Source organism: Marmota flaviventris, chromosome 13 (assembly GCF_047511675.1).
Source record: "Marmota flaviventris isolate mMarFla1 chromosome 13, mMarFla1.hap1, whole genome shotgun sequence".
NCBI classification, from domain to species: domain Eukaryota; kingdom Metazoa; phylum Chordata; class Mammalia; order Rodentia; family Sciuridae; genus Marmota; species Marmota flaviventris.
This window is the reverse complement of record NC_092510.1, coordinates 100,992,678-101,017,711: the sequence shown is the minus strand read 5'-3', so window position 1 is coordinate 101,017,711 and position 25,034 is coordinate 100,992,678. Positions and strand designations below refer to the sequence as shown.

At 51.6% G+C, this 25,034-nt stretch overlaps 2 protein-coding genes across 17 annotated transcripts in view; one reads left to right on the top strand and one right to left on the bottom strand.

The window, feature by feature from the left end:
* Tsc1 (TSC complex subunit 1) overlaps window positions 1–25,034 on the top strand; it is a 174,078-nt gene that overhangs the window by 45,987 nt on the left and 103,057 nt on the right. For 7 of the 10 annotated variants that reach the window (XM_027942475.2, XM_071601106.1, XM_071601103.1 and 4 more), the window contains 5 exons: window positions 100–210; window positions 868–990; window positions 3,713–3,900; window positions 3,984–4,145; window positions 4,514–4,740. In XM_027942475.2, coding sequence (XP_027798276.2) covers window positions 100–210; window positions 868–990; window positions 3,713–3,900; window positions 3,984–4,145; window positions 4,514–4,740 — 811 coding nt within the window. Of the gene's footprint in view, window positions 1–99; window positions 211–867; window positions 991–3,712; window positions 3,901–3,983; window positions 4,146–4,513; window positions 4,741–19,225; window positions 19,419–21,435; window positions 21,521–24,224; window positions 24,410–25,034 lie in introns of those variants that run through there. The other 3 variants (XM_071601109.1, XM_027940683.2, XM_071601108.1) reach the window with 3 other exon arrangements.
* Window positions 10,877–19,252, bottom strand: Spaca9 (sperm acrosome associated 9). Of its 7 annotated transcripts, XM_071601111.1 has the most exons (6): window positions 18,878–19,252; window positions 17,961–18,143; window positions 16,007–16,100; window positions 14,370–14,550; window positions 12,191–12,393; window positions 10,877–11,832 (listed from the first exon to the last, which is right to left on the bottom strand). In XM_071601111.1, the coding sequence occupies exons 4-6, from the start codon at window positions 14,511–14,513 to the stop codon at window positions 11,499–11,501; spliced, it is 681 nt and encodes a 226-aa protein (XP_071457212.1). In that variant the 5' UTR covers window positions 14,514–14,550; window positions 16,007–16,100; window positions 17,961–18,143; window positions 18,878–19,252; the 3' UTR covers window positions 10,877–11,498. The 7 variants fall into 7 exon arrangements, with proteins under 7 accessions (XP_071457212.1, XP_071457211.1, XP_071457214.1 ...); XM_071601110.1 differs by lacking the exons at window positions 16,007–16,100; window positions 17,961–18,143 and adding an exon at window positions 18,175–18,639; XM_071601113.1 differs by lacking the exons at window positions 16,007–16,100; window positions 17,961–18,143 and adding an exon at window positions 18,175–18,595.

Sequence of the window (25,034 nt, the reverse complement as noted above, 5' to 3'; positions counted from 1 at the left end):
TGATGGCCAAAAACCAGGAGACCAGCCAAGGAGCTGGGTATTCTGTTTCTGCCTGGCCTGCCTGTGTCACTGTAACTCCAGGCTGGTCTCTCTGTTCAGACGAAGCTTGAGGACTGCAGGAACATGATTGCAGAACTGCGAGTGCAGCTGAAGAAGGCCAACAACAAGGTGTGCCACACTGAGCTACTGCTCAGCCAGGTCTCCCAGAAGGTAAGGAACAAGGTAGACCTGTGAAGCTGTCTGCCAGCCCTCTTCCTCCAGGTGGGACAGACTCGGATTCACTGCTTGAGAGTCTTTGACAGGCATTGGACCAGGAGCAGTTCTGTCCCTCTCCACCTTCCAGGGGACATCTGGCAATGTTTGGACACATTTTTTGTGCTACTGTTAGTTTATAGAGGCCGGGTGCTGCTGGGTTATCCTCCATGGCATGGACAGCCCTGCACCTCACAGAGAGTAGCCACTGAGCCCTGGGCTACCCCACATACGTGGAACCCTTTCTCAGTACCTTCTTAACTTAAATGTAAATCACACTGGGGAATTTGGTGAGCTCTCAGTGTATTGTTCACTCAAGAACAGACAAGTTTCCAGAGTCTTTGTCCCACAGACCTACTGGCCCTGTCCTACTGGTCATGTGTCAGGCCGCCTGCTCCTGGTATCCTGTGGGCAACCAACTTTGCTGTAGTGTGTTTGTGATTCTTCTCCTTTCCATAGCATAATTTTTAAGTGTGTTTCCATCCATTTTGGTGACCTTGGCTGCCTTCCTCCCCACCAACCATGATGCCAGGAACTGGTCCCTTGTGTGCCATCCAGTTGCTGGTTTGTGTTGTCAGATATTTTTTACTTTGCTTGCTTATGTGTTTTGGTTAGCTGTCAAATAGCGAGTCGGTCCAGCAGCAGATGGAGTTCTTGAACAGGCAACTGTTGGTGCTCGGGGAGGTCAACGAACTGTACTTGGAACAACTGCAGAACAAGCACTCAGACACCACCAAGGTATGGGGAGCCAAACCTTACTTGGAAAAGCTCTTTGGACCCAGGCAGCTGTCCATCCTAAGAGTTCTCCCCTTCCTTACCCCGGCCCAGCAGTGCGGCACTGCCCCGCTATCCTGTGATCGTTTTGAAATTGAGTAACTGTAAGTGAAAGCACCTGAGGGAATTGCCGAGGAGGGTTGAGGGCGTGGCCCTCTTCTCCCTCTGTCCCTTGCAGAGAGAAGGAGAGAGAAGAGGGTGGGAACTGGTTCTGTTGCACACACCTCTCATGACTGCGGGTGTGTACTGGTGTGCACTCATGTGCGTGCCATCTTTTCTTTTCATGTTGAATTTTATTTCTGAGATGGTGGTTCAGTCCTAGCAACAAGGCTGGCAACAGGATGATCTGATATTAATTAGTGCCTCCACAGTGACGTCCAGGCAGTTTTATGTCACTTTATAAATAGCCTCGGGTGATGTTGGTGAATGTGTTGGGAATAGAATTTTAATAGCAAATGCTCAGATGCTTTCTGTCACCAGCTTCTCCATCACATGTGGGCCTCCTCTTTAGTATTTCTTGGGCTTGTGCTTTGTAGAGTCTTTTTTGACCACATGTACAGAGTAGCCTTGAGTTGGAGATATGTAATTTTCATAGTAGTTTTTCCTTATTTCAGCTCCTCTTAGCCTCAGATTTAGACTCCCTCTGGAAGAATGTTAAGTGTAAAACTTTCTTTAGAAGCCAACTATCACTTCTTTTGGAGGTACAATGGCTTTGGGAGAAGAAAGTTTGGGGAACAGGCCTAAAAGAACCTCTGAAAGAACTGGCCAAAGTATGTTTTTGGTGTCTCTCCAGAAGAGTGTAGATGGGCACAGCAGTCTTCGACTCTTTGGGACCTTGAGCAGCTACCTACCATTTTGGGACCCATTGCATTTCGTAAAATGGATAATGATCTTAAATTGTACTAGTCAGGATGCTTTCCCTTGTAAACCACACAAAAACAAGCTAATCTGGTTTACCAGAAGGAATTTATTATCCCACTTGACATGAAGTCCCAGGCTGGTAAGTTCTAGGTTGGCCAAGTTGGCGATTCTGGCACATCAGGAGCCTGGCTCTTTCCATCTTTCTGCATAGCTGGGCTTTCCTATCACCCTTGCTTTCTAACTAGCTGCATTCATGGTTTCAGAGACACAGATGTCCAGGGGAGACACCACCATGTTCTGAGGAGGAGAGTGTCTCTTCTATAGGGTTTTCAGAAATCTTTCTTAGAAACCCTGTACCATACTCCCTGTTGCCCTTGTTGGCCAGGATTGAGTCATGCACTCAGTACTGCCCTGGCATTGCCTTGAGCTGGCCAGGATTTGCCTCTGAGCCAGGGACTGGGGTTGTTCCCGTTCAGGGCAGTGAAGGAAGGGGGCAGCTGTCTGAGTCAGGTGGGGAATGGCTGCTCGGGCTGCTGAAGCCTACTGAGGTGAGCGTGCATGGATTTTACTCATCAGAAATCTCATGATTATCCATAAATAAGTACATTTGTTCCTTGGGATCCATGGGAGATTGGTTCCAGGGTCCCCATAGAGACCCAAACCTGCAGATACTCAAGCATGGTGTCTGTGTATAACCCATGCACATCATCTCTAGATCATTTACAATATATGATATAGTGTAAATACTCTGTAAATAGTTGACAAACTAATTGTTTAGGGGATAATGACAAGAAAAAGTCCATATGTGTTCAGTACAGACACTTTGTTGTTTTTTTTTTTTTTGACATTTTCAGTTTGTGTCTGGTTGAACGCATGGTTGCAAAAGGCTGACTGTGCCATCGTTTTAAAGTCAGCTGTGTTCCCCTAGCCTGTGCTGAAGGTCTGTGCCCTTCAGTGCGGCTGGAAGATAACTGCTTTGGGGCTTTGGTCTGTTGCACTCTGCACCCTGGAAGGTTGGCCTGCTGGACTTCTCTGAGGCTAACTTCACGAGAATTTACGTCCTTGCCCTTAGTTTAAAACAGGTTTTGTGTACTCTTCACTGTCACAGTAAACACACACAAACGTAACACAGGCTTTAGAAAGCTACTCTTTTCTGCTTTCTCCTTCTCTGGAGGGGCCAGAGCAGCTAACTCAGGGGTATAGCTGCAGGCAGGTCACCCACACAGCATCACCAGGAAGTGTGGTCAGGAGACCCAGCTTGCCGTGCTGCTCCACGTGAGCAGAATTGCCCTGCTGGTGTTGCCTTCTCCAGCTTGCCTGGGTGGTGTTAGGGAAGGGAGAAAAACAAAAGAAAGTAAATGGCTGTGATGCTCCTCACCTGAAATCACACTGTGAATATTGGCATATTTCACTTGGTGTGTTTGAACATGTATTTTGCATGTTTGGGGGTACTGTTCACCACAGAGGTTTATAGTGTGCATTGTTATTTTTGTCCTGATGTAGTACTCTTTCTAAAAACAGATACAAAATGTATTTTGCTTAACTGCCTTCCTGACATTTACTTCCCTGAGTTTACTATGTTTCTAGTTTCTTACTCTTATAAATTAGCTGTGGTGATTATTTTTGTATAAAATGTGTATTCATGTTTCAAATGATTTCCTGAGGAAAAAATTTCAAGAAAGGGTTGCTAAGTTGATCCTAGCCAGCTTACTTTTCAGAAAGTTGTACTCGTTTGTGTTTCTAGTATTTCTATTAGTGTACTAAAGCACCTTCTCAAAATGGATAAGACTTGTTCATTTTCTATAACTCCAGTCCCTTTTTTTAGGAAGTGGAAATGATGAAAACTGCCTATCGGAAGGAACTAGAAAAAAACAGAAGCCACGTTCTCCAGCAGAATCAGAGACTTGATACCTCCCAGAAACGGATTTTGGAACTGGAATCTCATTTGGCCAAGAAAGACCACCTTCTTCTGGAACAGAAGAAATACTTGGAGGATGTCAAGGCCCAGGCAAGGTACCTCATAGGAAGGGTTAGGGCGAGTGTGGCTCCTTATGAAGGGGAGTCTTCCATATTCCGGGTGGGTCTGTGTCTTTCAGAAGACAGCTAGAGGCTGCAGAGAGCAGATATGAGGCTCAAAAAAAGATCACCCGAGTGTTTGAGTTGGAGATCTTAGACTTGTATGGCAGGTTGGAAAAGGATGGTCTCCTGAAAAAACTTGAAGAGGAAAAGGCAGAAGCAGCTGAAGCAGCGGAAGAAAGGTAGGAGGAAAGAATTGTATCCTGGCCTTGCCATGAAGCTGCCACTAGCAGGCAGTGCTGCAGAGCATTGGCAGTAGCAGTTACAGCTGGTTGGACAGGGCTCAGAGAGCCGCCCTGACTTGCCTTTTCTCACAGTGCCGTTAACCTCCCACCTTCCTGGCTTGAGTCCCTATCTGCCGTTTGTGTTGCAGATTGCCACCCAGAACCCCTGGTTGTGACTTAGGTTTCCCTTTGAGGTCTCTTATTTGGGTCCACTGTTGTAAGACAGCAGGCCAGCAGGGTTCATATTCAGTGGGAGTAATTCCACATCTCCCAAATGTGGATGACACAGTCACCAACTCCTTTTTTCCTTCCTGGATTTCTTACAGGCTTGACTGTTGTAATGATGGCTGCCCGGATTCCGTGGTAGGGCACAATGAAGAGGCATCTGGCCACAATGGAGAGACCAAGACTCCCAGGCCTGGCAGTACCCGGGGCAGTAGTGGAGGTAGAGGAGCAGGAGGCAGCAGCAGCAGTAGCAGTGAGCTTTCTACCCCGGAGAAACCCCCAAGCCAGAGGGCAGGCCCATTCAGCAGCCGGTGGGAAACTGCCACGGGTGAGCCCTCCACCAGCATCCCCACGACTGTTGGCTCTCTCCCCAGTTCCAAAAGTTTCCTGGGCATGAAGGCCCGGGAGTTATTTCGTAATAAGAGTGAGAGCCAGTGTGATGAGGACGGCATGACCATCAGTAGCCTTTGTGAAACCCTAAAGACAGAACTGGGGAAAGACTTGGGCTTGGAAGCCATGACTCCCTTGAACCTAGACAGCCCGCATCCATCTCCCCCAAACCCAGACTGTGTTGGACAGCTTCGCATCATGGACTACAATGAGACTCATCACGAACACAGCTAAGGAGGGTCAGTCAGTGTTAACTCGCGTCTTGTTGGCATAGAACAGGAGGTGCGAATGCTCGTTCAAGGCTTTCCTGTTTCCAGGGTCTGGGTGGCTGCTCATGTGGTGGGAGTGGGACGGAGGTCCTTTTGACGCCTGACTGAATGCACAATGGTTTTTGGATCTGGCCTTGAAATGCCTCTTAGCCTTCCCCTTGACCCTCTCTGATTCACCCAGCAGTCTGTACTAATGGAGGGCCATTTTGCGTTCCTCAGTAGCTTTATTTTCCTTCCTTTTCCCCCAAATGGTTGCATCCTTTGAACCTGTGCAATATGAGGCCAAATTTCATCTTTGAGTCTAACACACCACTCTCTGCTTTCCTGAAGTCAGATAACTGGGCGGCCCTTGGTTAGACCAGGCAGTTGGTGGCATTGCAGGTAAGTTTGGTTTTGTCCCTTCCAGGAAGACGTACCTTGCAAAGCTGATTGACTTCACAGGAAAGCTCTTATGGGAGACTTCTCACTGCTTTTTGGTTCTGAGGTTCGGCATCTAAAGTAGCAGATCTAGAAAAACATGGTTCATTCACCCTTCCATTCTTTTGGCGGTTCTGATAAGCTTCCTAGAAAGTTCTGCGTAGACAAATGCCCGTTTCCAAAGTCTGGTTGGCGCTGTGGAGGCTCTGCTTCCTCACTCTTTGGGAAAGCTCTTGTCCCTCTTTCCCCACTACCTCTTATTTATTTGGTGTTTGCTTGAATGGTGGCACCCCACCGACCCAGGCTGGCATGTGGCTGATAAGCTTGTTCTCTGTGGGTGCAAGGAGAGGTCCCAGGGAGAGGTTGCTGGAAGCTCAGGTGTGTGGAGCTGCACCTTTGGGCTGGTCTTGCCAGCTGAGCTATTGGTTCAGCCCTGGGTCTGGTGGCCCCCCGCCACCCCCCGAGCTCATTCATGTCTCTTGTTTGCTGGCTACTTGGTAATACTGCAGCAGAGAGGCTCTGGAGATCCAGAGAGTTTTCTTCACAGCTTACGTGACATTTCTTGGGCTGTGGGGTTGCCACACTACTGTAGGTTCCAGGCCACCACAAAGTAGCAGCTTTTTCACACAAATTCTAACTTTCAGGGCCAGCTCTCCTGGGAGCTTGATATTGTCACCCTCTCCAGGTTAGGAATGGCAGAGCAACATAGAGTTGAGTCTGGCAGGGTGGTGTTGGAGGCGGCCTGCCTGTACAGACTGGGCTGCCTGCAGGTGCTCATGAGGGCCATACAAGTCAGAGCGCCAGCACTGCCGAGCATCCAGGCTCAATAAGTGCTTCTGAAGAAGTGCTAGATGCCTAAGGATCATTCCTGGCGTCCCAGTCCAGGTAGGAGATACTTGGCAGGAAGGAGCCAGTGAACTTGGTGTTTCTGTTTCTGTTCTTTCCATGAAAAGAATATAAGGGTTCAGTCGTGAAGAAGTTAAACTGTAATGGTACGAAATCTCACGGCATGTGGAAATTTCCAGCACGTGAGGGAGAAAGTCTTTTTGTAAGTATAGTAGTAAATATTCTAGTATCCCTAACTAAAGAGAACTAGGCAGAGACTCCATGTCACCATGGCAATACTGGCCAAAGACCTGCTGGGAACAGGGTTTCTGGTGTAACTGACTGACCTCAGCCACAGAAGGGCATGCCCTGACTGCTAGCCGCCCCGCAGAGGCCTGCCCTCAGCACTGGTTGTCCAGTGTGGAGTCCTGGGGGATTCCATACTTCCGATTCTGCTTTGTCCAAAGGAAAGCTTAAAATCCAATATATTCTAGTTTCCTTGTTCCATTGTATACAAGGAAAACATGAACAAGTTTAAAAAGGGCAGGAAGATGTTACAGGTTAACTGTTTGCAGTGCTTTCTCCTTCCCATGCCCACTAAATCTGTGCCACAGAACAAAGATACCAGGCACTTAATTTGCAGCCTTTCCTTACCTGGCACCGGAAAGGAGGCCTGTGTAAGAAGGGAAAGAACGTTATATGGATTGTAAATGTAGGGAAGGAAGGAGGCAGTTGACTGAGGTGTGGCTGAAGGTTCCAAGTTTCTGTGCCATTCCTCCAGCCTAGGTTCCATCTCCCAGCTTTATAGCCCAGGTGGACCCCAGTGCTCTGGCTTGGGCCCCTGTGAGTTCTAGGAGGCCGCTCTATACGGGTTTCACGCGTATAGAGATGGGAGATTGAGTCCTGGGGTCCTGGTGAAGTTACCCAGCCTGAAAACTTGGGCTTTGGTGTTGAAAAGGGCTCCAGATTTAGTTCAAGACTTGCTTTTGTTTTGAAAGTAGTGAACCTGCCAAGGGTTCAAGTGGGTCACTTGATGATACCTCAAGCAGTTTAACGATGAAAGGCAATGGGAGAGGAACTCCTGAGAGGCTGCTGAGGCCTAAGGAAAGGTATTGGAATGATGAGCATGCTCGGCAGAGCCTGTCTCATCACTGACTGAGCTCCTGGTGTCTGGGACTGGGTGGCTCCTTCCGGAAATCACTGTGAGCTATGCTGACGGCCAGTACCCATAACTCGAACGAACTCCCTCCTGACCCCAACCAGCCCAGCACCAGCCCTGAGCAGCCCAGAATCTGCATCTCATGCAGCGTGGAATCTGTTTAAAAGGGAATCCTGTGCTATTATTTGGGGATGGGGGAGGCAAGAGGAGCAGTAGGAAGGGGCAGAGAAAAATGAGCTCCTGAACCCACTACTGTAAATAAGCACACACGTCTCTGAAAGAACCTTCATGGGTTTTTAAAAGCTTGTGACAGGGCCCTATCATAAAGTCTGCAAAAATTGGTACTGTGGGATTCAGAGAAATAATATGCTTATGACTATCAAGAAACCAACTGAAACCCAGAGGTAGGAGGTTGGGGTCTGTTCTTAGCTGGAGAGGTTTTAAGAGGTGTCATTAGAGGTAAGTGCTGAGAGCAATATCACTGAGGCAGGTGGGCACATAGTAATCTGTTCAGGTTTGCCAGCAGTGTTTTTGGAAATACTGCCTGACCTTTGGGAATAGCTGCAGAGAGTTCCTACTGTCTGTGATGTACTAAAGGGAAACAGACGACACTCTTAGAAGGTATACTGCCACAACCCAAAAGAAAGCCCAAGAAGCCACTAACAATTAAAAACAGCCTCCCCCACCCCACCTCATTGCTGCTGTGGCCAGAGGACAGCACCTCCTTGGGTAAAAGCAGCACAGTGGGCCCACATACTGGGCTCTCCCTGGCCATTTGCAACAGAATGTGTAGTTTCCAGCTCTTTTTTGTCCAGAAAGATAAAACTTCAGCAGTTGTTTAGAGGGTGCATGCCTGGTCATGGGATGCAAGAATCTGTAAGCTGGACCATAGAGCTTAGACTGGCATTAAGGAAAGAAAACTGGTTACTTGTTTTTGTGTAGACAACAGAAGCGTGTTGTGAGTGGCCAATGGTAATTTCCACCAAATACTAGAACCTACCACTTGAAGCCAGCAAGAACTGAAGATTAAAGAAAGTCCATGAGGAAGCTCATGGGAGCCAGTGTGGGCAGGCGAAGGAGGATTTGGGGCCCGGCAAGGTCAGGCCCATGCTGCAGTGCAGGTGGAGAGCTGTCTGCCCTTGCAGGGACTCTCCCGGTGTGGTCCCAGGAGCAGCTCAGGTCCACTCAGGAGGGTCTGCCTTGCAGGGGAGCCAGTTACCATGTGCAGTGACCAGAGCACACTGGGCACCTGCTGTGGCTTCACTCTTGGAGGCATATGCTGTAGAACTGACTTACAGAAAGTGTTAGAGAACGTGTTCAGTCTGAGGGTGTTCGTTTGTTTACATCCTGAGTGGTGATGCGTGCCCACTCCTCCCAGCAGATCACTGCAAAGTCATTAATTGCACTTGATTTAGCTTCTTTCTGTAGCCAAAAGAGAAGTTTAGGTCAGGAACTAGCTCCTAGGCTGCTGCTGAGACCCTTGTTCCCAGGCAGTTCCTTTCCCTATCCGCGACTCCCTATGTGCCCAGGGAAGCTGTTTCCACACCATCCTGCCACCTGTGCATGCTCACCTGAAAGGTTGTTGGCAGATGCAAGGGAAACCTGAGCCCCAGCTGCTTTTGGCGTTCATTTAAATGAGTTCATGAGGGCCAAGGAGCTTTGTGCCGCTGCCCAGTGCCACCACACTAGCCACCCTTTGGGATAAGCTAGATGGTTTAGTCATTGGAATAGGTTTTTTGGAGCAGAACTTAGGAGCTCAAGGACCCCAAAACACCCTTCCCCCACCCGTCGTCCCCTCCCCACCTGGTGCAGTGTTTGGGCAGGAGGGTGCACCCAGGCTCTGCGCAGCACATACTCTGGCTGATCAGAGGCAGCCAAGCATTTTGCACTAGGAAGAATCAGTGATCGATCTTCAGAAGACTTCTATGGACCAGTTACATTACGGAGGAACAGATTTTGCTAAGACGTAATCTAGTTTTATAACTCAATCATGGATGAACCATATGAGGCTAACTTGCAGTTTAAAGGGGTCCCATGAATGAAAATAATCTGATTTTTTTAACTGACTGCTTTTAGTTAAATGCAAGAAAGTCCCCTCATCAAAAGGTTTAAACTTTCCCACCTTGATCTTAAAAGCATGTCAAAACAATCCATATCAGATGCCATAAACATGAACTGCAAGAGAACATGGTACAATCTCAGTGAATGGGAATTGGAATCAAAAGGGTTTGCTGTCCTTCTTAGAATGTTCTAAAATGTCAAGGCAGTTGCTTGTGTTTAACTGTGAACAAATAAAAAATTATTGTTTTGCACTACTCTGCTGTGTGACATGGAGTGACTTACACTGGCCTTGGGCTTATAGGTAAAGTAGGGACTCTTCAAAGATGCAGAAGCCTTGGGTCTGGAGTGGTTACCGTGGGTGGCTAGAGGAGGGCACCCAAATATTGGTCTGGCTTTAGGCTTTAGTCTCTGTTAAGCACCTTTGTGTTCTGGAAGATTGTCTTCACTGATAATGTACCTGCCTTAAATCTTTGGTCTTTCCCAAAGAGTGGTATGGTGTGCGTGTGTCAAGGGTTGAGTCATGTCTACCAGAGAAGCCCTGAGAGCCAGGGGCTGCCAGTCCACACTCCTGCTAACTGTGTCTGGAGGGGTGGCCAGTTGAGTTTCATGGGATCCTTTTGGTGGAACCTGGTGGACATGCATTTTGTGGAGATTTCACCAGCCCTGATCCCTGCCAGCTGTGTGCACATGTGCCAGGAGAAGGTGCATAGCTGTCACCAGCTGGTTCATGCCCATTGGGCATTCTGCAGAAGGTGGGAAACCACCCTATGAGATTTTAAGATCTGCCCTGACTTCTGATAGCATGGCCTGTGATGCTGAGGAAAGGACCCTTATGGCAAGCTGTGTCACAGTGGTTTTCAGGTGTTCGCCCGGCTGTCCGGACGTCAGAACTGCTGCCCATGGCAGAAGCAGCACCTTCGGGATGGACTTGAAGGTGGCGGTTGTTAATTTGTCTGGAATTCAGGTTTTCTTGCCTGAGGAAGTCTCTTACTAGACAAGGTGCAGGTCTGTGGACTGGCCCTCTGTTACCTGGTGTGGACCTCAGAGTCAGGCCCTTTCTAGAGGCAGGGTCCCCTTGGTGGCAGCAGTTTCTCTGCTGTCTGTGAGGGGCTTTGCCTGTGTGGTTACCTCCCAGTATCTTTTTTTTTTTTTTTTTTTTTTTTAATTGTTGGTTGTTCAAAACATTACATAGTTCTTGATATATCATCTTTCACACTTTGCTTCAAGTGGGTTATGAACTCCCATGGGGAGTTCATAACTCCCAGTATCTTTTGAGGTCTTGGGAGAAACGCAGGTTTTCTTTCAGGGAGAAGTCCCAGGAAACCAAGCCAGCCAGGCAGAGGTGGTAGAACATTTTTTATTCTTGACTGTCTCCCCCCAAGGAAGCAACAATACAGAAGCTAAGTCGTCCCCTGCGAAGGGAAAAAGTAACAATCAGAGCTCAAAGCAGACGCATCACACAGTGTGTGGGCCTCGACTATGCTGTGGACATCAGGCCATGGTCCTTGCTCAGGAACCACAGACAGAATTCTTCTGGAGAGGTGGGCTCACTGCCTTTGTTTTGGTCCAGGGAACTGAACCCTGAGGCGTTCCTTCAGCATCTGCCCCTCCCTCCATCCTGGGAGTGGGAGCATCCCTGTCCTGCAGAGAGTCTGTGCTGCTTCCTGTGGCTGCTGGGGCAGGGAGCTGGATGGCTGCTGGGTGTGGCTCAGTGCCCTCACCTGGGACACCCTCTAGCAACACCGTACTGTTTGGGCAACTCATTAAGTGGGGATCCTCTTCACCAGCACAGAGCTTAGAAGCAGGAAAGTTACAAGTGAAAGCAAGAGAAGGAGAGATTCTCAGTGATGTATTGGCCCTTTTGGGGTTAACGGCAGGGGTGCCAGCACCAGCAGGAATGGATCCACAGGGGAGTCCACACTGGTTAGCAGAGCACCCAGCGTGGAGCAGGCCCCTGGCCTTGAGTTACAGTTTCCCACCGGGCGGCCTCCAGGGAGGCTTGGAATGTCCTTTGTCTCGCCCCCTGGGTTTGAGGCAGTCTTTTTCCAGCTGCCTACATTTGTGCTTTCTTAACCAACGCTGGGTGCCTGCGGTCCGGGCAGGACAAGCGGCTGCCCTGGTGACATTCTGACATGCTGCGGGCTCACTCACGTGCTGCAGCGCTTTGCGGGGAAGCTTCTCCGAGTGGGCAATCCACTCTTTCATAAGGTCCAAGACAATGGGGATGAGGCTGACCACACCGCCATAGTGGTTCCTGGCCTCGTCACAGCTGAGATGGTTCACTACATCGTGAGGGTACCTGCAGGCCAGGAGAGGAGGGAGAATGGTGAGCCTTGCTGTGGGGACTGGCTGGCAGCTTCCAGGCCTGGTGCTAAGGCTGTGTCCCCACCAGGTCCAGCTCAGCAGGTCAAGGCCAGGAGCCCCAGGTGCTTCTGCTATGAAAGTCAGGAGCTGAGAACCACTGCCCTGTGGTGTCTGGAAAAACACGCTGCCTGGGTGCCCTGCTGTGTCTATGTCCTGGTTTTAAATAGGTCTTCATTGATAGTCATGCCACGAAGGAATTGTGCACAGCTACAGGGGAGAGCACCAGCTCAGTGTCCCCCTGGGGATCCTCCACAGCACACACCAAGGCCTCACCAAGGCCCAAAGGGACTTACTTTGCTCTAAGGGTGCTCAGGTCATTGCTTTGGCTAACCAAGCTTTTGCATTTGTCAAGGATGTTGTCGGTGACTGGGGTGCCAGAGTGCATGGCCTCAAAGTGCTGGCAGAGCCTGTTCAGCTCTGAACAGATGTCCAGGAACATGAGCAGGATCCGCCGGTCTGTGGAGTTGTTACAGTAGTGTTCCATGTAGCTCTGCACCTGTAAAGGCCAGTCTGATGTGAGCTGGGGATGTGCCGGCCCCCACTGGAGCAGCCACCCGGGTTCACTAGGAGAAACCAGTAACACTTAGGCACTCTGACATACAGACCACAACATACAGCTAACATCACTAAGTGTCCCAGGCACCGTGCAAAATGCTGTCTCACTCTTCTCTAAACCCTACACACTGCGTAGGTACCTTCTTAAAATCCTTATTTTTTATAGATTAACACCCTGAATACTGGAGATTAAGAGGTGAAATCACCCGCTGGGACACCAGTGGAAGTGGCTTAGCTGAATGTGTCTCCCAGCTTGTGAATGAATGAGGCTGGGGACAGGGTGATCCATATGAGAAAAATGTTCCTACCACATCCCATATTCAAATAACAACTCTAGGAGTGGTAGGAGCTAAAATGCCAAAAATAAGACTTGAACGTATTTGAAGAAGACATACAAGGCCGCTAAGAATATTGATCCTCTGATCTACTTTCAACTTTCCTTGCTGGCAGGGGGCTGGGGCCTCCCTGGGTGGGAGTCTTTCTCCAGTTACCTGATACCACCCAGTGACTGCATCTGAGGCTGGGCCAGGGCAGGAGGCCTGAGCTCCTGTGGGGAGGAAATGGGTTGGGTCTAGGTCCCATTAACTTATCACTCATTCCATACACAACTAACTCTCACCATGATCTGATGATGGGAAGGGTATCACTGCCTTCCCAAGTACCTGGAACTTTCTCAGGCTACAGAGCTTCCTTGTCGCTAAGGGATGTCTTCCTGAATGATCTGAAGTGGTTCCTCCCCAGCTTTGTCAGGGGAGAGACTCCTGTCCACAACTGCATGGACACCACAGCATGTGGTAGCCACAACAGAGCTGTCACTGGGCTGCCTGGGTGTGTGCAGGCAGCCTTTGGATGCCTACCTCAGGGAGGGCTAGTGGGGCTGAGAGCCAGCACTTGAGATGGGGCATCACAGCGAAGGACAGGATTTATAGGAGCCTCTGATGAGTCTAGGCAGGAAGGCCACTCCCACATGTCACGAAGCTCAGGGGCAGATGCCAAGGCAGACGGGACTCCAGCTAGTCTTGGAGACTGAAAATCTGTCCAGTGCCCTTAGAAAAGGCTCCAGGGGGATGACCTGCCTGCTTGTGCATGAGCCAGTGCAGGGGCATGTCATCAGCTGGTAGGCTCAGGGTCAAGAGCTAGTGCGTCTGGCAAAGGTTGTGTGCTATTCCTTTCTGGATGTTCAGCATTTTTCAAGTTAAAAAATTGGGGAAGTGGGACAAGGGTTTTACAAAAACCAGGGAAACAATGTTTTCTGTCAGCAAGGGCTGCCTGTTCTCTATGGCTGCTTCTCCTGAGCTGTTCTGAGCCCGGTACCCACCCCCACCATCTTCACAAGCAGCTGGGCTTTGGCAAGCTTGCTTCCTCACAGTGGCCTCTTTACAGTCCAGGCCTGGCCTGTGGGTGGGGTCCTAGCTGCATTGTGGCTCAGGCCCCTAACGTCATGGATGGCCTCCAAATCCTGCAGAGCAAACTTGGACAACAGCTAACCCTCAAGGAAGATTTTTGTAAAAGTGACTAGCAGTTTCTCAGTACCCTGCAATATGTGGTGACAAGGACCATATCCATCTCCATCACCAGTAAAGCTCCACTGCTCAGCCCCCAGTGCTTACTGGGAGCCAAACTTGGGCCAGCAGTTTTCCATGATGGTTCCACTGAATACACATAATATATGAGAAAACTGAGGCTTAGTGAGGTAAGTAACCTCACTGGCCCAAGGTCACAGAGGTGGCAGGTGGACTTTGACCTTGGCTGGATGAGTCTGGTAGGGGAGGAATGGGGGGAACTTATTCCATCAGTTAGGGTCTGAGTCCTAATCTAATTCAGGCACAAATGTGCTTCCCTTTCCTGGGCTCTTTCAGGTGTGGGGACTGGGCTGGGGAGGCTCCTGTGACCAGGGTCAGCCCTGTCAGGTGCCACCTGTTCAATGCTGGAGATGGGCCGGATCTTGTCATGTGCGTTCTCCCTGCAGTGCTCCAGAGCTGCGATGAAGGTGAACTGCTGCTGTTGGAACAGCTTGTACTTCTGCTCAATGCCACGAAGGGTCTCTTTGGCCTCATTCATGGTTGTCCTCTGTGGTCACTTACAGGATAGGAGAGATCTACAGGGAGGAAGAGGGCCATGAGGCCCCAGGGGCCAGAAACGAGGAGCCAGCCCCAGAGGGAGGGAGGGAGGGAGGCTCGGGAGAGAAAGATTCCCAACCCGCTCAGCCTATCCCCACAGCCCTGGGGCACAGGGACTGTTTGTTTGATCCCTGCTTTACAGAGAAGGGAACCAGGGTCCTAGGAGACCACACAACTCACTCAGGATCTCCCAGGTTACCCATGACCATGCTAAACTTGACCCTCGTCCAGGGACAGTCTCCCATGCAATGTGACTTCCTTCTCTCAGGACAGCTTCTCTCTTCCTTGGCTTCTGCAATTACGAGTGTCTACACACACACACACATACACAGCCTCCAGGGCCTCCCTATGGTACCAGCACAACCCGGGAATCAAGGGGTATGCCCATAGGAGGAAAAACCAGCAGAACACCAGTTAAGACCAAATGACTAAGACACCAGCCACTGTGCAGGTGGGAGAGTGGGCTAGCTGGGAAGGGTCCGTGCTGGGTTGTTCAGTATAAGTTGCAAGTCCCCCTGCTCTGCGCTTGGGCAGGGGCCCTGGCCTCAGTCCACGTCATGTGCAGACCTGGCCCTGATTAGGAACATTAACTGTACCCATGGTGCCACAGGCTGGCCCCGGTGGGACGCAGGTGGCCCAAGAGCTTCTAGAATCCCCTGTAAGCAGAAAGGGCAAAGGGTTCTATACTCTGACTCCTCAATTTTTCTGAGCATGTGAAAAATGTTGCAGATTTATGGAATGTTTGTTAGAGCTAGAAAGGTCAGCAGGCCAACTCCCCTTCACTTCCAGGAGGGAAATGGAGGCCCAGAGACACCCCAGGCTCTACACGTCCTGATTAACCAACATCCTTACCCCTGCCACATCTGGCTGTGCCTCATGAGTGGGGATCAGAGGAGTCGGCTCCAAGGTAGGGACAAGGTGTCCCCAGTGGAAGGGGCAGGAACACAGCAAGGATGGGCAGGTCTCAAGTGGAAGAGTGAAGACAGGATGGATGTGGGAAGAATTCCTTCCTGTCCCCCTCGGCACCCTCAGCAATGAGGAGAGCTTGAGTTGGGAGCACATCTCTGCTGCAAGAGGAGATGGCAGCACAGACGGACCAGAAGATGTCTCCACAGACCATGGGCACAGTGAACCAGAGAATTTGAGACGGGTAGCCCTTCAGTGGGATGAGCCAGCTGAGGGTCCTGAGAGTCGTGCCCCATAACCCTCAACAGGCAGGTTCAGGAGAGTGCCAGCCAACAGCAGGAGGACCACCACCCCCCTGGCGGCTGGTGTGGGCCTGTCCAGGGCTAGGCAGCCTCCTTCCCCTCAAGCTCCCCATACTCAGGCACAGCGTCTGACGTGGGGAAGGAAGGGCAGGGAGGCTGGGGCCCACTGCTGACTGAACACCTGCCATATCTTTGGCCCCCTTCCCAGGGGGCAGAGATGGCATACCTGGGCACACTGGGCTTCTGTGGTGCTTCCCGTGCAGTTGGGTTCACCACAACTAGGACTAGGGTGAGGGAGGAGTCAGCTGCCTCCTGCGAAACTTGAGGGGGAACCAAAAAAAATCAGTAATCGAGAGAAAAATATTTTTTAAAAAGTGAATATAAGGGCTGTGGCTGGGGCTGGGGCTGAGTGGTAGAGCACTGTCTGGCATGTGTGAGACACTGGGTTTGATCCCCAGCACCACATATAAATAAATAACATAAAGGTATAAAAAAATACAACAACCAAAAAAAAATTTTTTAAAGTGAATACAAAACACAAAAAATTAAAAATGAACACAAAATTCTACAAAGAACAAAATGACAGAATTTTAAGGAAGAACAGGATTGATAGTGCCGCGCCACACTAGAGCCTGTGGCAAAAGGAAAATTCAGTTAATAGTATCTGACTTTTACTTCAATTTTTGATATTCTAAATGGATTTTAACATTACTTTTGATTTTTAGAAAATACTGTTAAAAACGTTGATCATTGAGATTTTTGGTGCCAATTAAGTTGTTGATGGACCTTTATTTTATTTATTTACATGTGGCGCTGAGAACCAAACCCAGTGCCTCACACATGCTGGGCAAGTGCTCTGCTATTGAGCCACAGCCCAGCCGCCCCTTAAGTGCTGTGCCAAGGCAAGTGCTTACCTGCCCCACCCTAATCCAGTCTGGGGTTTGCAAATGACTCAGAGGGAAGACCTAGAAAAGTCACAGTGATGCAGAAATGGGTTTCCAGGGGAGAGAGTGCACCCAGTCAGGCTGGCCTTTGCCCACAGTGCTGTGGTCAGAGTGGTTAAAATGGCCCTGGCTCCACCCCTGTGGCTGACCTCAGGCAAGCTACTCCTCAGTGTCCTAACATGCCATAGGGAGAGAGCAGCATTAGCTGCCCAGTCTTGGGATGGATACCAGATGAGGTGACAGGTGTAGGTGTAGACCCCGGGCCTGCAATATGATAATACCATCATTGCAGCCACTAGAACTATTGGGATCAAACTCTGCATTCGATGGCAGGTGATTGCCACAACTGTGTGCCCCTGGAAAGAAGCAGGGGCTGCTGGGGTAGGAGAGGTGGAGAGGTGGGACTGTGGGCTGGGTTGAGGGGTGGGGAATGCAGGAAGACTGAGCAGTTGCAGAAGAGGGCAGCAGACAGGCCCTGTCCTGGGGTCAGGCTGGGTGTTCAGAAGAACCACTGGAGGCTTCTAAGCCAAGGGGGTAAAAACATGGCAGGCATTTGCTTGCTAGGTCTTCACTTTGCCAGATGCTGTCCAGGTACAGAGTTCTATGACACTGGCCAAAGTGGACAGGCCCCCTGCCCTGGAAGAAGCCACCTGTTAAAGAGTGGGAGATCAGTCAGGGCATAGGTGATGACATGAAACTGCTTGGTGGGCATGTGGGAGAAGCAAGTCGCACAGTCTCTGCAGGAGGGACTTTGGGTGGATGTGGTACAGGGCAAAGGACAGGCATGCTCCAGCCCTAGATCCTGGCTCACCCTGTCCTCATGAGAACAGTTGGTCAGGGCTCTAAGTAAGCAAGCCCTGGGCATGCTTTACCTTGAGTTATCCCCTCAGCCTAGAAATGAGAGGCCGTGTTATTTCACAAGCTGAAATGGGCAAGCCTGGACTCTTCCCGCAGCCTACCTTTCTAGTCTGGGCTTTTGGCTCCCTCCCTGCTGTTCCTTGGAGACAAACTTGCTACAAATCAGACTGGCTGGGGGTGGGGACAGGTCAGATTGCCAGACCCCTTCTAGGGTTCAACCACTAGCTACACCCTGGGCCTCACGCCCATTCCCACTAGACTTCCCCTATTACCCACCTCAAAGCAATAGGGACTAGGATTTAGGGGGCTGAGTCCAGCTCCCTGCCATCCTCTTGGGGATTCCTGAGACTGCCAAGTTCTCCAAGGATACAGCAATACCTTGGCTGGTGGCCCTGAGAGCAAAACTGACTTGGTTCTTGATCCTAGCAACTTGTGACATGCACACCAGGAATGTCAACGAGAGGAGCTGTAATAAGCTATCCAAAGTGATCATCCCTTGAACAAGAGCTCTGCAGCCAAATTAGTGTAGATGAAAGGTACAGGGTGCAGGCACTTCTGGATCTAGGGAAGGAGGGAGGAAAAAAATGATTACCTGATAGGTTTTAGGCTTTAATTGATTTGTATTTTCCCAGGCTGCTAAAGAAGATTAAATCATGGTATGAAAAACGCCTAGGGCTTAAAATAAATGAGGAGAAAGGTACGTCATTTCAGAAATGTCCAAGAAGCAAACTGAACTTCTCTGCCACAAATTGCAGGCTTGGTTGTTGTGTTCTTTGTTCGGGGGAGATAGCTTCCTTTTCTTCCCCAGCTGTCTTTGGGTTTGACAAGCCCACCAAGATGTGTGCACTTTGAGAAAGCAGTTTTGGGGGAAAAAGGCAGCACTGCTGGTTTTACTTTGGAGGGTGTCTGTTGGCTGGAGTCAGGATGCCTACTTCCAGTTCCGGATCTCCCTCTGCTTTGACCAGTGACCCTGGGAAAGATTTTTCCCCCTTTCTGAGCCTTAGTTTATGCATCTGTAAAATGAGGGACTCGTCAGTCTGATCCTCCAATTTCTTACCTGTAAAATGGGAACGACAGCGCCTATTTCACATGGCTGTCGCAAAGATAAGATACTACTACTACTACCCACAGCAGCCTCCGCGTATCGCGTGCTCACTGACTGCAAGTCTCAGTCCAGAGACTTCACTAACCCCCTCCGGCACCAGGGAGGGAAGGGAGGCACAGAGCAGGCAGCTGGCCAGCCGGAGCCCCCGGCCCGCCGCGCCGCGTCCCGCCCGCCCCCTCGGCCCCTTTACCCTTGCTTGTGCAGGACGGGCACAGAGCGCAGGCTGGCGTGACTCCGTGGGCGTCTGGGCCCAGGAAGGCGGGGAGGCCCTGCTTAGGACTCGGGAGGCGGGAGTGGGCGGGGTGGGCGCCGGCGGGGGCGGGCCGCGGCGCGATTGTGACCGCGGGGCCGCGCTCGGGTCACGTGGCCGCCGGGCCGCACCGGGGTCGGGGGTCCGCTGGGGTCGCGGACCGCCGCGAGGGCGCCCTCCCGTCTGGAACGCCTGCGCCACGCTGCAGACGGGGAGACGGAGGCCGGGAGCGGGGAGCCGGCCGCGGGCCGGGCGGGCGGGGGCGGCAGCGGGGCGCCTGGGCTGTCGTCGGGCCACCTGAGGCCCCGCGAGGGGCGTGGGCGGGGCTCGGCGCGCTCTGATGACGCAGCCGGCGGCGCCCTGGCTGCCAGTTGCTAGGCAGCGCGCGCCGCGCGACATGGACGCTACCTCGGCCCCGCATCTCATCCCCCCGGAAATGCCCCAGTACGGGGAGGAGAAACACGTCTTCGAACTGATGCAGGTGACCCCTCCGCGGGCCCCGCAGCGTCCCCGCCGCCCGCGCCCTCGGGCGCAGCCTCGGGCCTGCACGCCGCAGAGCCAGCCCGGCTGCAGCCCGCCTCCAGCAGCCGAGCCCCCCGCGGAGCCTGCGGGGCTCGCGCGGTCACCGAGCGGGGCGGCGCGTCGGGCGGCGCAGGGTCCCGGGTCTTGGCGCCCTGCCGGGGGGCCACCCAGGAGGGCTTTCCGCTGCCTCTTTCCAGTCCTTCCCTGCTTGGATGTTTCCGCCAGAGTTTTGACCATTTCATTTAATATTTTTAATTTTAGAATAATTTCTGACTCGGAAAGTCACAAAAATAATATGGATTTCAGGTGCCAGTGGCACACACCTCTGTAATCCCTGCTTCTTGGATGGCTGAGGCAGGAGTATCAAAAGTTCCAGGCCAGCGTGAGCAACTGAGACCTTGCTCAAAGTAACCTTTTCAAAAGGGCTGGAGGTCTAGCTCACAGACATCACTCCTGGGTTCAATCCCACAAACAGTGTGGAATTCTGATCTAGCCTCGTCCAGGTTCCCCCAGTGACGACATGGAACACAGCAGGAGTACCTTGTCAAAATCTGAAAACTGATGTGGGGCATCATACTACAGGCTTGGTTTGGATGTGTATCTGAAATTTGTGAGATGTATAGATTCACATACTACCACGCCCCCCTGTTTTAACCAAATCATTTCTTTTTTTTTTTTTAAAGAGAGAGATTTTTTTAAAATTTATTTTTTAGTTTTCGGCGGACACAACATCTTTGTATGTGGTGCTGAGGATCGAACCTGGGCCACACGCATGCCAGGCGAGCGCGCTACCGCTTGAGCCACATCCCCAGCCCCCAAATCATTTCTTGAAATCAACTTACTTTTAAAAGTTAACTCCTTTTGCCTCATCTTAAGCAAAATCCTTGAAATTATAGATTTGATGTATTTATTTTTTTTTATACACATTAAATATGCAACCACATCATCATGAGCAAACTGTCTAAAATCCTCTCAGTGCAGCCAGTGACAGGCAAACATGGATTTAGTCCACCTGTTCCATTGAAAAGGTGGAGGAGCTGAGCTCAGAGGAGGGAAGGGACTTGCTGGTGAGGCTTGGAGTGGGGCTGGGACCAGGACTTGTGTCACACGTTGGTGTTCCTTTTACTGCTCCACACCTCCTCTGCCTTCAGGACTGAAGCCCCTTCCTCCTCGTCCCACCAGCCTCACTCATATCAGCCAGCAGTTCATTTCTGTGCCATTTGTTCAAAAGCCCTGGCAGCTGCTTGCCCTTAACATGTTTGTTCAAATGGATTAAATGGCCAGAGTTTCTGAGGACTATTTCCACACTTGGGTGATAACTATTCTGCCCCCTCTGGAAGGACCCAGGTAGTAGCAACCCAGGTGGTTAACTGTCCCCATAAACAAATGTGCTGGGCACCTACTGGGATTGTGACGGGCCCTGGGGATCACACAGACAGATCAACAGAACCCATGGCCTGCTGGGGGGATGATCAGGCAGGCAGGGACAAGGTGAGGCAAGGGCAGGTGTGCCGGAGCATGGGACAGTTGTGGTTACCTAGTGCATATGATCAGAAAGGTATGTTCCCGTTGAAATCTGAGGACCCAGTAGAAGGTGACTAGGACAAGAATGAGGAAGAAGCCTTCCAGGCTAGGAAATAGCTCTGCTAAGACTCTGGAGATGCTGACAGTGGGGTGCCTGAGGAGAACTGGGAGGAGGCTTGATGGGAAGTACAAAGGGAACCAGGGGAGAAGGCCCTGGGACAGCCTGCTCTGAGTCAGGGTGCTGTCCCTCCAGGTGCCCCCCCCACAACAGCTTCCCCCCCTCATGCCTCTGCTCATGGGGACTCCAGCAGATGCCAGATGGGTAAGGGCTAGGTCCCAGTTTGAAGGCCTGTTTGGCAGGGTGCAATGGAGAAAGAAGGCCCATGTCTGGTAGCTGTGGCAGCCAGGGCCCCTGTGGGTGCTAAGTGCTTCTGTCTGCCCTGTGCCCACAGACCATGCTGGAGCAGCTCCTGATCTACCAGCCTGAGGACCCCATCTCCTTCCTGATCAAGCACTTACAGCGCGACAATGATAATGGTGAGCACTCAGTGTGCAGGCCCCTGCTCCTTCAGAGCCCCTGCCCGACCCTGGCCATAAGAGGAGCCACTCTGTCCTACTTGTGTTTGAAAGGAGTTGGAGCAGGGGGAGGAGGAGCTTTGACAACTTGAGGTGGTTAATTGAAAAATGCCTTCATTTCTTTTGGAACGCAACTAATAAAAATTCTCTTGCCAAGTTATTAAAATGCAAACCTCAGAATGGCCCACGGAATCAATTATTAATGCCTCCGCCTGCCCTAGCTGATGTCGCCTGTTGGGTTTAAGCTCTCTGATCAGTCCTCTTGTCAGGTGCGTTTGGTTTCTGGTCTACCTAGACATGCGAGCACTGGGCTTTTCAGACGGTCTCATTATCGGTGCCAGCTAATGAATTCCAGAGCTCCCCAAGCCTTGGCCAGGTGCAGGTCAGCCAGACCCAAGGCCAGAGTGCAGAACCAGGAGGAGGGGCCGGGGAGGCCCTGGAGCAAGCAGACCCCTCACTCCAAGGTGCCTTGGGCCGATTTGCCAGGTGGAGGATTGAGCTGTCAGGGAAAACCAGCGTATTGGAGCTTTGATAACTCACCAGAGCATGGCTGCTTTAAGGAGTCAGTACTGGTGTGGCTGAAAGGGACAAGGCCTGAGGTGCCTGAGGTGGGTCGCAGACAGCCTCAGGTGAGGAGCAGCACAGGTTATTGGAGGAGGAAGGGGGCTCATGACACTGCAGTGACCCATGGTCTCAGGCTGGGCTGTGGCGCATCAGAGGAACGTGCTTCTTGGACCCCAGGCCATTGCGTAGATCCCTGCCCTGGGTTCAAAGAAAGCCCCATCAGTGCCCTTTTCTGAGTTTGCAGGTGGGCACGGGTGGCTGGGCATTGGCTCACCAGCTGGGGTTGATGAGCGCCCATATGCCCAGGTGGAGGCAGAGCCATGTTGGGGGCCGCCCACCAGTCTTCCCCTCAGCCTCACTGGCCAGACCTGGCTCACTGTGCCCTACAGCGACTCTCCTGAGAGGCCTGTTCCCTGTGGGTTGTCATGTGGGGTGGGAGGCTCCTCCTGGTTTTCAGAGGGAAAGTTTCTGCCTTCCTCTTCCCAACCCTGAGGCAGAGCTGGGGCTGCCTGGCTGAGCTCCGCCTGTTACTCCAGGGCCGCTGGCAGCACTGCTGTCCTGGGCTACCACCAGCAGTGGCAAAGGAGGCAGAGGGACAGTGAAGTCAGGAGGCAGACCAAGGTATAGGATTATATAGGATCAAAAGATGCTACCCCTAACCTATCAAGGTGGGAGTAAAAGCAAAGTGACACTCAAAGGGGAAGGGAAGCGGCGGCCAGGCTGAGGCAAGAGAGGGCCCAAGTGCAGCCCAGGAGGCAGGGAGCCTCCACAGCCCCACCCACCCGAGAAGGTCACTGTCTCCAGAGTAGGAAGTGACAGTGGGGTCCTTGCCCAGGCTTGGTGCCAGTCTCCCTCTCTGCCAGCGGGGCCATGCAGCCTGGCCTATTCCTTGGTGGCCAGTGACGGCCGAGGGGATGACAAGCCCACTTGCCCCTGTGGGGGACAGGGGCTTGGCAATTGTGATGTTCAGCTTTTTGTTGGTGAAGAGCTTAATGAGATTTTTGTAAATTAAAAGCTGTGCTTGGTGACAAAGGCCTGGGGTTGTGCTGGCACTTCCTACCTCTCCTGCCAGGCGCCTGCAGGCCCTGCCCTGTGTGCTGAAGCCACTGACCTCCAGGCTTCACTGGGCCCTGGCCTAGGAGCTTGAGAGTCTGACCCTGAAGCCACCTTCTCCTCACGTTCCCACCTTGCTGCTCTGCCTGGGGATTTGTTTTGGTGTCACACTGCCCAGTGCATCAGGATTTTGAAGTCCCAATATCATTCTGGTTTGGATGCAGCTGGTGTTGGCTGGACAGCCACCTCCTCTCTTTAGGACGGCCCCCTTGTCACCCCCTCATTGCAGGGCTGCTGCCTTTCCAAAGGCTGCCCTCGGCGGAGCTGCTCCTTCCTCCTGTTTGCCTTCGCTCTCAGGCAGGGAGAAGAATCCAGACCCGCTCCTTAGCTCCCAGCCACAGGTGCCTTCCGTCCACCCTCAAAGCTTTCCAGCCCAAGGGCTCCCAGGTGTGGTCAGGGTCCTGGTAGTTTTGTTCCCTCAGCCTTGCACCCCACTCCCAGGCCTTGGACTGTCAGCTTTTGTGGATGTGGGGACATTCTGTCCACAGGCTTCCCTCCCCTTGCTCTGGCCCCCTCACAGGTGAAGCACAGCCTATGTCCACCTGTCTAGTTCAAATTATTGAAAAACAAAAGGTAAATTCAATTATATAGGATCAAAAGATGCTACCCCTAACCTATCAAAAGTAAAAAATGCCAATTTTTAAATTTTCGTTTTTTGTTTTCAGTTATGTGGGGAAATTACCATAGATTAAAAATACTCTGGAGCCTTCATAGAATAGTTTACCACACTGTTCTAGGGAGGGTGGGGCACAAATTGCTTTTGTGGCTTTTCTAGGAGTTGCCTGGAGCCAGTTCAAGCCAATCTTATTGTGTTCTAGAAGACTGCTGGGGCTGGGTGAGGTCATGTGACACCCAACAAATATTTCCAGTGTCCTGGGTAGTTATGGGATCGGCATGTCTCCTTCTAGCCACACGGTGGCCTGAGTTAACTGGAGCCAGGCCCTCAACCCTCTGGTGCCGGCCGCAAGGTCAACCTGAACACAGGCAACACTGGCCACGGTTGGGGCAGCGGAGCGCAGCTCTGGACTCACTCTGCCCGAGAGCCAGCGTGCAGGAGGGTGGGGAGGGAGCCACAGCAGGGCTGGCAGCCCCTTCACCACGAGAAGAGCATATTTAGTACAAAGTGAGCATTTACAGTGGCCCTGGGCAATATTAGAGCCGGCGCTGGTGAAGGTAATGGTGTGTTTCGTCTCCTATCAAACGTTTGTCCAGGAAAGCTGTGTATTAAGCTCAATACCTAAGGGGTTCCTGTGAATTTTAAATCATGCTCCTAGTTAAACCTCAAAAGGCTCTGTGGATGGAAAGGTTCTTTGATTTCCTTTGAAGTGGTTGGAGGAAGTTGATTACTCTTGGCAGTCAAGCAGCCTTTTATGACACTGTTTATAAATAATTACTTATGAGCAGGCTGGAGCTTCAAGGTGTTAGATTTTAAGAACTGAAATTAATCACATAAATGAGTGTGAGAACTTAGGTGGGGGAAAGGCCGCGCACGTTCCCCTGTTAAAGCATTTTTGTAGATGTGTACAATTTGGGAGCCACTTATAGAAACCCGGCGGGGGGTCCCCTGGTGTCATGGGTCCAGGAACTTTGCCAGAACAAATGCAGCACGTGGGATTTGGACTGGTCCCAGAATGCCCTTGGTGCCATGCACTGCCCTTCCTCTCAGGCGCCACCAGCCCTGAGCCCAGCCCGGTCTGGCCGGTGTTCTGGGGCACAGCAGAGCCTGTGCTGGGAGCCCCTTTAGGGCACTGGGCACACTCTGTGGCCCCAGGGTCAAGCCAGCACCCTCCTGGCCTGA

Excerpts from the sequence above, each read along its gene's own strand:
- Spaca9 (XM_071601110.1), bottom strand. The coding sequence starts at position 14,513 with ATGAATGAGGCCAAAGAGACCCTTCGTGGCATTGAGCAGAAGTACAAG. Across the intron at positions 12,394-14,369 it reads CCATCTCCAGCATTGAACAG|GTGCAGAGCTACATGGAACA; the intron begins GTGGCACCTGAC and ends TGGCCTTTACAG. Across the intron at positions 11,833-12,190 it reads CTGAGCACCCTTAGAGCAAA|GTACCCTCACGATGTAGTGA; the intron begins GTAAGTCCCTTT and ends CCTGGCCTGCAG.